General features: G+C 35.1%; 1 protein-coding gene across 2 annotated transcripts in view; it reads left to right on the forward strand.

The window, feature by feature from the left end:
• Positions 1 to 3,081: 3,081 nt before the first annotated feature.
• The window catches only part of LOC103706887 (plant cysteine oxidase 4-like), an 8,778-nt gene continuing 613 nt past the window's right edge, over positions 3,082 to 11,246 (forward strand). Inside the window, exons 1-5 of one of the 2 annotated variants that reach the window (XM_008791152.3) lie at positions 3,082 to 3,210; positions 6,143 to 6,282; positions 8,462 to 8,625; positions 8,820 to 8,967; positions 11,133 to 11,246. The exon at positions 11,133 to 11,246 is cut by the window's right edge and continues 90 nt beyond it. In XM_008791152.3, the coding sequence (XP_008789374.2) occupies positions 6,183 to 6,282; positions 8,462 to 8,625; positions 8,820 to 8,967; positions 11,133 to 11,246 (526 nt within the window). In that variant the 5' untranslated portion in view covers positions 3,082 to 3,210; positions 6,143 to 6,182. The remainder of the gene's footprint in view (positions 3,211 to 6,142; positions 6,283 to 8,461; positions 8,626 to 8,819; positions 8,968 to 11,132) is intronic. The other variant, XM_008791154.3, reaches the window with a different exon arrangement.

Raw genomic sequence — 11,246 nt, forward strand, 5'->3', positions numbered from 1 at the left:
TTTCAGGCCCAAATGATTTTGTTGGATTCGGTTTAGGTTAGGTCGGGTTGTACGGTTGGAACCCAAAATTGCTTAAAATTCAAATAGGTCGGGTCGGGTTTGAGTTCGATAAATTCAGACCCAATCCAGAAAATAGAACAAGTCCAATTTTAGAACCCGACTCGGCTCCACATGTCCTCCAAAATAGGTCAGATTGGATCTAAGCGGGTCTGGTTGGGTCGGGTCACAGTTGAACCCTACCTATTTTATAGCCTTATGTGCAAGATTATTAGGTCTTCCATGTGCCTGTAAAAACATATGCTAATGCTACATGTTCATGATCTCGAATCGGTTTCTTTCAGTAAAACAAACTACCTATATCCACACACCACTCTAATGCATTTTAACAGATAGTTATGACACAGGAAAGCTTGAAAGGGTCCATCAGGCAAGCTATTGACATGTTTCTCAAGGCAGAGCATGATTAGCTATTTATGTACACACAAAGGGGGAGAAAAAGAAATAAGAGTAAATTACAAAAACCTTCTGAGATGAAGGTGAACTATACTTACCTTTCTGAGATTTATTTTTATATAGTACTATAATCCATAACTTAAATGTTAGTCAATTCATTAACCTTAAATGGAACCCAAATACTATGCTAGAAAAACTTTGAAAATGACCAAAATAATCTTAAATGATATAACATCTATTCAAGAATATGAGAAAGCGTGTGTATCCTCGTTTTACTCAAAGATAATTTTGACTTTTGATATGAGATAAAGAGTTTTACTAACGTTGTTAATTTAATTGGATGAAAGTGCAAATTTTATAAACTATTGGATATAAGTGTAATAAAAGGAAATCTATGAAAGTTTTGCAATTTACTCAAAAAAAAGGGATAGAAGTGCCAACGAGATGATTGCTTATCTTAAGAGGCATTACTCTTGGAGAAGTTTAATTTTCTTATTCTAGGAGTTCACCTTATCATCCGTGATCTTTTCATCCCCATGATTGGATATTAGATGTTCTTTGTTAGTTCTCAGGTCCTCATCTACCATCTTTGCTTGCTTCTCTTTTTTTGTTTAAGATTTTTCTCTTTCTCCTTCTTTTCCTACATGAAATAGTTTGAACATAATAGGCATGTTATACTTCATAAATCAATCCTCATTTCAAACCAAAAGTCCAGGTCAAAAAAAAAAAAAAAATTGTTTAGTGTCTTAAAGAAATGAAGAAATTAGAAGGTTTTATCTCCATTATATAGAACACAAGGAGAAAAATTGTATAAGATATAGCCACCATAAAGCTTATATAGGACATTTTAGAATTTTTTAAAGTAGAATCTAAAGACCATAAAAGCAAGTGATCACAATTTAGGAGCTAAAGAGAACAATCGGAAGATAGATAAATAAATGCAAGAGTGTTTACCGAATATAAATGATATGCTTATTTATGTTTTTTGGTAAGTTATTGACACTATAAATAAGCTATGGCTAAAGATTCTAATATTCAAAAATCATGGAAATGAATCAAAATTATTCAAAATTGAATTACATGAAATTATAGATGTATCTTTATGAATTGTTCATCCAAATGCAAATTTTTTTTTTTTTTTTGGTAGAATCCAATTGCAAATTTTGTTGACATCAAACTTAACCAATAATACTGAACATACCATGATATGCTTCTTAATTTATTTTGGCAAGTAACCAATAGCTAAGTTAAAGATTTGAAAGTCAGGAAAAAAAAATATAATGAATTCATGAAAAATATACAACTCCAATTGCATGGAAATATCTCAAATAATTTATAGCTAGAATTTGAATTATTTAGAATCTGCCAATGGACTTGGGCCCTTTAACATTGCTCTCTTTGGCATCTGCATTGGGGGGAGGTGCTAGATTTAGCCTGTAGGATGTCAAATTGTTAACTAGCAGCAATATTAGAAACCATTGTAGAAAAATAACTTTTTTTCCTTGTTTTTTCCATTGATGATTGTTTCTTTGAGATATTGCCCCAGGGATGCATAGTGTCACACTCGAGAAAAATCTACACAGGCACATGCAAAAGGCCTTCAAAATGACATTACAAGAGAATAAATGTAGGTTGATGACATGTTTACCAATATGGCTTCTGGTGCTATTGTTTGTAGTCTTCTGTTTTGGTCATCCCTTTTTCATTTCAACTGTTTTATCCCATTAACATGTATCCCTCCACTTTTGCTAGTTTGTGGTTACCTTGAACAAACCGATCGTCTCTCTAGTCTCCACGTCAGGCGTTGAAACAAATCCTTGGTTTCCCTATCAACCATTATAAACATTATACCTGTACTAGTTTCAAAAAGAATCTATTGTTGCCTTCCAGATCAGTCATATATACCGAAAGGCGAATAAGACAGCTGATTGAGTCACATTTTATATTGCTTAGCATTTTGATGGTATTTTTTGGAATAACTATGAGACTATTTTTCCACCTTTACGTCATTTTTTTTTTAGATGTACTCGTACTGAGGTTGGATGATCTATTCGGTCTATCAAAAAAAAAAAAAACCGTTGCACAATAATAGTAAGAATTTAAATAATAGCAGATATTATGCGATTATAACATAATTATTTATTTGATAAATAGTGATTATAACAAAATTATAGCATTATAATCTGGTTCTGATTCACAGATACTCTAGATCAATCGTGTTGCAGAATTTTCTATGCATCATTCTCGATCATATTTGTTATCAAATCATAATCACTAACCTTACGAGTTAGCAACAATCAGATTTTTTTTTTTTTAGATGAAAATAGAAATTTATGTAGCTCTAATGTAAGTATATATTGTCTGGTCACAAGAAAGGAAAAAAATTAGCAGCCTGAGGACCCGACGACACGCCTATTACGCCAACCTCAAGGCCAACAGTAAAGTACATGACAGCTGTGATTTTTATGGACGGATTTACAGTTGTCAGGAAAGGGGACGCAAATTAATCGGCGTCCCTTTCAGGGAGTCACATGCACTACCTGAGGCCCCGAAATCTGCCACGTGGTGGAGGTCACCGGCTTTGGTCCAGTGCTGGGCGCAACAAAATCCAGCAGCGCCGTATCTAGGAAGTGGTATTGTCGTTGGTAAGTAAATCCCAGCGGATCGACTCGGGGGCTCGCCTCACCCTCTTCTCTACGGCGATTTTGCCGGTACTCCTTGTCCGAGTACTGGCCCAAAGAGAAGCCCTAATCCGAGGTACTTGGGATTCTTCTACTCTTTCTGTATCTATTCTGTATGAATTCGTTGCAATTTTCATGTACATGATCTCCTCTGCCTCTCGATTTTGATCGTGCCCTTCTCTGTTTTCCGGGTGGAGATTGTGAGGTGATTGTGGTTTTTGATGGGAGGACGGATGGAGGAGGGTTGGCGTTATTTTGATATTGGTTTTAATTTTTCTGTGTGTTCTTGGGGTACTGGGGCTGTTGATTTGTTGAGAGATGTTTTGTGATTGATTGGAACCGGGACAAAGGGGAATTTGGAACTGGGATTTTATTGGTCAGTTAAGGTTTTTTAATTGCAAGCGCTCGTGCTTTATTCTTCTTGTTCTTCTTCTTGCTCTTCACGAGTTACAGTTTTTGAATGAAAAAAGAGTTTGTTTTTTCAGTAACAGGTGATTTGACATCCAGTGCTATAGTTTTAATTCTTCATCTGAAAACAGGTGATTTGATATCTGGTGTTATTGTTTTGATTCTCTATGTGGACAATTAGTACGATTGTTACAAATTATGGTAGTGATTCTTTTTGTTCGCAGAGTCTTTTTTTTTTTGTTTTTGTTTTTTATTTTTAACCATACTGCTGTGCTTGCACCAAAAAGAAACAAGCAAGTAAAATTATTTGATACTGCAAATTAAGAAAGGGAGAAGCAAAGAGGGACATCAATTTATTATTTGCTGTGGGGCATTTATCCTCACATGATTCGAACTCTGTGGTACTTCTCTAACTGGCCAATGCAAGTAGGGGCTGAGTTTTTAAGAGGTGGTTGGAAATATGTATTGAGCTAAAATTTTGATGCATGTAATGAAGATCAACATCTTAAGGGAAAGGAATGAGAAGAAGTTCCCCTGGCAATGTGGATTATTGAAATTAATTAGTGGGCATATAATTTTGTCCATCAACATTCTTATCGTACTTGGTGGCAGTTCAAGAGACCATATTCGAGCACATGGCTATAATTTTGACCCCTCATTTAGTGCGACAACAATGCTTGTACTCTCAATCAGGGCTTTGATATGAGGAAGCTGTTCATGAGAAGCTTGTGTTTGGTTAGATATGCGGTCACTTGATGAATAGATGAGCTGAGCTTGAACTTTGTCTAGCTTGTTCAACATTGGCTTAGTTAAACTTAAAATCTACTTAAATAATATATATGTCTATATGGATATATAATATTATCATATATTGGTTACTATTTTGTAAATAAAATCTTCTATCTGTAATAATTTGTTCTAGTAATATAATTTTGGGAAAAAGGAGAAGAACATACTTCAATTATTATGTTGAGATCTGGTCTTGGAAACTAGTTAAAAGAGAGAGAGAGAGAGAGAGAGAGAGATGGAGAGAGAGAGAATGTATGGGGAAGTGTGGGGGACCTCAAGCTCTTAGCAAATCCCATAAGTGAGCTGTTTGCGAACAACTTGAGTGTGGTTTGAAGTTAAATGAGGTGTCGAGCTTAGCTCAAGCCTAGCTAGCTTGAGCTCATCTCAATTATACATCTTCTCTTAATATGTTCTCATTAGTGGGCTATTTTTTTATGATGATTTTGGCTATTTCTATATCATAGCATATTGTCCATCAATTGAAGGGAAGGAAGGAGGACCTTTTTGCTTGATGGTCGAATCTCTTAGCTAGTCAGGACCAAGGCGTACAAATGCCTTAACAAACTGAAGAGTCTCGTGAAACATGTTGTTGCTTAAATATGGACTGATTCAATGTTTTAAATCCCAGCAAGATGGTGTCTCGTCCTGTTACTATGAGAAAATGTGACCAAGATGACCGCTGGGATGTGGCAGAACAGTGTGGTGTCTCGTTTTGTGGAGAAACTGAGACACCCCTGCCACACGGAATTTAAAACCTTTGTCTCATTTACTAGGTAGAATAAAATGATTTACACCATATTGATCGTCCAGAGTGAAAAAATTTAGGCAAATAATGGTATTCTTGCCTCAAAAATATCGAACATAAATTGTGGGGTTGAAGCTGAACTTAGAATCATGCTATGCTACTACTTAGAAGATAGATTTGAGAAAAGCCAACTGCTGAATAGGATGTGCATATACTACCCACAGATCATCACTTGCAATGATGTGAGATAGTCATACTATTGCTTAGGCCTTGTTTGTTGAAATTTCCCTTGTGCTATATTCTTTATAAGTCAATAATATATTTTTCTTGCCATAAAATCTTCCAAATGGGTAAACATAATTTGAAGATTTCCTCCCTTTTACCCTACCAATGAGATTATACAGCTATAACCGTAGTTCACATCGCGAGCAACCCCATCTTGCTAGTCTTTATGTGGAATTTATTGTTGCATCTTTTCAGACATTCTTTGGCCACTTCCTCTCTTTTATTGTTTTTAGTAGTTCCCCTGACAATCTATTGACCTTCGTCGCCCCCTTCCCGACTTCTCATTATAATTTTCATTTTATGATATCACATTGATGCATTCTTTATTGCATTCCCATTATGAAAACCAAGAGGACAAAACTAGAAAGAGAAATCTGCCTATAACTATTATTAACAGCCTGATTTTGTAGTTGCTGGGGTCAACTTTCATTTCCCTGATTGACATGCACAGGAAACCACTGCCTCTGTTTTTTTACTTCAACCATTGTCCTAGGATAATTGTTATAACAATCTGTGATTCTGTCTTTATTGCATTCTGCAGGCACTTGTTGTGGGGAAACCTAATCAAAATTAATATACTAACTACCATGAAGATACTTTGTGCCATCGTAGTTCATATTATGAGATAATCTCTTTCTTTAACCGTTTTCATATCAAATGAGACACGGCATTAAAGTTTTGAACTTTTTATACCAAGTCAACTTGAAATCCTTGATTGATGTACCATTTTACTATTTAAGATATACATTTGTGGTGAAAGCTATCTAACTTCCTGTTTCAGTCTGGTTGAATCTACTGGTTACTTCATCCTGTCCTGCAGTATGCCTGCAATCCAAAGGCTGTATGATGCATGTAAAGTATCGTTCTCTCCTAATGGACCAATATCTCCAGAAGCTCTTGAACAAGTTCGCTTTATTTTAGGTGAGGCAAGAGTTTGTTATAATATCTACACATTCCCTCCATGTCTTGGAATCCAGGATTATGTGACTGTTACAAGGGCTAAATTTCATATTTATATATATTATATATAAATATGTATATCGATGGATGGATGCATGCATGCATATGCATATGTGTATGTGTATGTATTTGTATATGTGTGCATATGACCTTTTAACGACTCTTTAACTTTAAAATACAAATGCGTAAACAAGGACATGACTCGTTGATCATGCTGATGACATATATAAGAGCCTTGTTTTTATGATATCATTACCATCTTCATGTTTTATTTATAATTTTAAGCAGCTTGTAAGCTAATGACATAATACTCTCTACATTTCGTGCTAGCTTCATACTTTATATAAATATGTAGCTCAAATTGTTTCAAAGTCTTGCTGTTTGTTTTATAAGTTATTGACATCTTTTTCTGTTGAACTGAGTATGATGGCACGGTCATGTGATATGTGTAATGAAGATTCAAAAATTCTGATAAGAAATAATGAGGATTCAAAACTGTTATATATAAGAAAATGAAGCTTCTAATAGTAGAAGGGATGATTCTATTAGCTTCTGCCTTTTGCCTAGGGGACCATGCTAATTGTGAACTCTGGCTTCTGCATTTTGATCTGGCACCTTATTCTTGAAAACTCTTTATTGCAGCTTGATTAAGGATAACCTTATCATATCAATCTTACATTGTTTACATGGTATTCACTTAGTTCTTTTTTTTTTTTAATTCTGTATTATAATCTTTTTCAGTAATTCCGCTAACCTGCAATCATTATGTCATCTATATGAGTAATAATACAACAGCAAAATTAGAGGGTTTGACTATTTAGTAGTCTACACATACATTTCCTAGGAGTTTTCTCTTTTGGAGTTAATAATTAGCTGCTCCACCCATATGTGCTCCTGCACCCGCTGCCAATACAAGCAGCTATTTTTTAACTGATAGAGTGACAAAGAGGGACCAATAAACTTTGACATATATTTTTGAAATAAAATGTTAAAAATATTAAAGTACATGTTATATCTATAACTGACTCTAGTATCAAACATGATATATCTATAGTTGACTCATGTCATCTGTTGGAGTGAACTTTCTTTTAATTCTTTTTGCTCTTTCTTTGTATCTAGGACGATTTAGAAGGTTACAGTATGCTTGAGGAAAAGGCTGGTGTCTGATTCTTAATAAGACTATCGCCGCTTATTGAATTATTTAGGTCTTCATTAGCTGCTTCATGTAAATATTCAATATTATCAAAATTTATTGGTTGATTGTGTTGAGGTATATGAATAATCTTTTGATTATCTTGACAACTCCTGAGGTTAGAGTAGTGAAAGCAATCTTTAAGGAATGTGAACACAAATATTTGATTATTCTGTTAATCCTGTTGTTAGGTGAGGAGAAAATCTTTCACAGTGATCGGAGTCTAAGAAGGAGATTCTTTTTTGACCCTAAAAGTTGATAAAGAGATTTAGTTTGTTTGGAGATCCTCTAAACTATATAACCAGCCACTTTGACGATCAAGGAAGCTATTCAGCTCAACTATAGTCATTCAATGCACTTTTCAGGTGCTTACAAATTAAGTTGATGAACCTGACTTTATCTGGTGTGCTGTACTGGTAGTCATCCCAGGATGGCTATAGATCAAATGAAAACATCAAGTTTGTGCTCATCTCACAGTATCTTGATATGGGTTCCTTGTCCTTCTAGATGTATGTGTTGAAGATGCAAAGCAACCTTGAGATGCTCATGTGATGTTAAAATGGCCATTATTTTGTTATGTAGGCATGCATGGTTTTGGATTGTTGGGTGGTCTGGTATATTTCTGCCTTTTCAGACTTAATCACCTTATGTGGGCCATGAGAAATATATATTGTGCTTATAATGTTGAATTGAATGTATGTCTTAGTCTAATATCATATACAAGATCTTATGGCTAAAATTTATGCTTGTTTCGTTTGTATTATATTTGCAAATATTATATCAATTATCTGTCTCTAGCAGCATGGCAGGACATTAAGTTTTTGAATATGATGTAAGCATATCGATTTTTGCATTTAACATATCATGCATGCTCATGCGCTCGTATAATTTGCTGTTATAGGATAATTTTTGCTTGGACATCTTACATTTTTCTGACACGATTTTCAGATGAGATCAGGCCATCCGATGTGGGTCTTGAACAAGAGGCTCAGGCAGTACGAACATGGAAAGGCTCTGCACATGGTTTAAATGGGAGAAAAGGGCGTAATGGGAGCAACCAATTTTTGCCTCCAATCAAATATTTGCATATACATGAATGTGAAAGCTTCTCTGTAAGCCTCATAATAGCTTTGCATGACTAAATTTTTTTTCCAGTTGCTTTGGATGCCTTAATTTTTGGACTTATTACTAACCTATATCTTTTATGCGGTATTTAATGGTTTGAAATGATGTTCGTTTTGGAATATGAGTTATGTCCTATTGAGCGTAATTGATGTATTCTAGGATTCTCTAAATATGTATGCAGATTGGTATATTTTGCATGCCACCTTCGTCCATTATTCCACTGCATAATCATCCCGGAATGACCGTTTTGAGCAAGCTTCTGTATGGTTCGTTGCACGTTAGATCGTATGATTGGATAGATATAGGCGATCCCATTTGTCCAACAACAGGTGTGTTTGGTCTTTTTCATTAATCAGGCTTTTTTATGTGATATATATATATATATCCTAATATTTGGTAATATTTTGTAATCTATAAATGGTATGATGAGTTATGCACGAATATGAGAACTATTTTGAATTTTCTCTCACATAATTTAAGGTGCAGCAGTTATCTACCTGGAAAGCCTATCCATTTCTAGAGTAAGCTAATCTGGTTTAGGTGTTGCTTTTTTCACTTGACAGAACTTAGGAAATTGCTGTGGATGTCTTAAAATACAAGAAACATTTGATTTGGCATGTAGAAACATACTTTGTTTGCAATTGTCGACAATATGAGAATAAATATGTAACTCGGACAAAAAGGAAGAGTTATTGGCTTTAAATATTAGCATAACAAGTGCTCATACATATACCTCAAGTAGTTAGTTATCTGGGGGAATGGATGTGTGGAGCATCTGCATTTGACAGGTGAAACAGGATACAGGGTGGAGATGGTAGAGCACTACAAGAAGGATCAAATGGTGTCTAGTTGCTCTTTTGTAGTGGAGAAACTTGCTAGAGCTGATTGCATATGCCAAATATGAAGGCTTGCTGGTGAAGAGAAGATGCTTTCATGAGCTTGAACAAAGTACTTTCAAGGAAAGTGAAGACCACCATGGGAACTTTTTTAAGAATAATCTTCTCTAAATTATTGATAAAGATGGAGAAAGGGGGTAATAATCTGTTGAAATGAAGATTGATTAGAGCTTTAAAATCTGTTCCATAATAAACCCCGAGAACTTGAATATGATTGGACATTTTTAGCATAAAAGATTTCATGCTACCAACAGAAAGTATTTACCATTTTTTGGCCTATTTTAGGCATAAAAAGATAAAAAAAGAGAAGAATGAAGTGGAGCGAGGGGATCATACCTGATTTTGTCTTGGATTGGGGCTCAAAAATTATAAAAATTCCCTTCTCCCCAGACTTTCCTCACCTTCCTACTTTTCCCTTCATACTTGCAGCAGAAACAGGAGGGCTCAGAACTGACTCTAACCAAGTTGTAACGGGCAGAAGCGGGCAATTCTGCTTGGTTTGGACCTGTTCCCACCAAGTCCGAAACTAAATCTGCAAATCAACCTGGTTCTGCCCCAATTTGTTATGGTAATACCTGAACCCAGCAGCTTAGGTTGGTTTTGCAAACCTTGGAATAAACTCTTAGAGATGTTAACATGATGGCAGTTCTGTGGTTCATATGCATAAGTAACTCGTCTTACCATGAGAAAATGAAAAAGAAAGATTATCATCATGATTGCTGCAATGCAAGTATCTTCCATACTATGGTGAATTATTGTGGCGGTATGTGTGATCTTTGACATTGATAGCATCATAGAGATTGCGTCACAATATATGTTCACTAAATGTAGATTTAAAGGTGGAGTAACATGTAAACTGATAGCATGCGAGGCAATGGTACTTAAACACCCATAAATTCTTGATGCCCAATAATTTGTTCCTTCAAAAGATTGAAACAAATTAATTTGCTGCAGTATTCTTCTGTTTCTGTTAAACATATTTGTATCTTTCTTCTTTTTTTTTGGTAGTGAGACATTTACTTTTTCTTTTGAGGAAAGGCAATTTCACGCTGATATGACTTAAAGGTGCTTCATTGCAAGTTTATTGTAAGTGTTTGAAATTATAAACTTGTCATAAATTGACACTTGGAGAAAATGAAGCGTCAAGGTGAGGATGCACATAGAGAAACTTGAAGATATTAAAAAGGGAAAATCAGAAGGCCAAACCTAAAAGAAATCTGAAAAAGGGAAAACTTGTCACAACATCGCTTTCTTGTGCCTACCTCTTTTTTTATATATATATAATTTTGGCAGGGACAAGTACATTGTGTGGGCTTGGTTTGAAAAATATGCACATGAAGCAGAGATTATGTGCGCCTTGTATTTGTGTTTAAATAGCTTTGTTGAACTGGTTTGTCCTTGGCATCTCGATGAGTTTTTTGTTCTATTTTGGTTTAAAAAAGCTCAAGTTATGCAAATGATGACATTTTCATCTTTTAGTTTCTGTGTTGCTTCATTGGTTCTTGATGGTGGAATGCTTTATGAAGATTATTTAGCAATATGACGCAGTGAAAGGAAAATAAAACAACTTTTATATATTGTTTTGTCTGAATTTTCAGCTAGACCAGCAAGGCTTGCTCGAGATGGTGAAATGTCTGCACCCTGGGGGACAACAATTCTATATCCTACAAGTGGTGGTAATATCCACTGTTTCAAAGCGATAACTCCTTGTG

The sequence above is a fragment of the Phoenix dactylifera genome, chromosome 4 (assembly GCF_009389715.1).
Source record: "Phoenix dactylifera cultivar Barhee BC4 chromosome 4, palm_55x_up_171113_PBpolish2nd_filt_p, whole genome shotgun sequence".
NCBI classification, from domain to species: domain Eukaryota; kingdom Viridiplantae; phylum Streptophyta; class Magnoliopsida; order Arecales; family Arecaceae; genus Phoenix; species Phoenix dactylifera.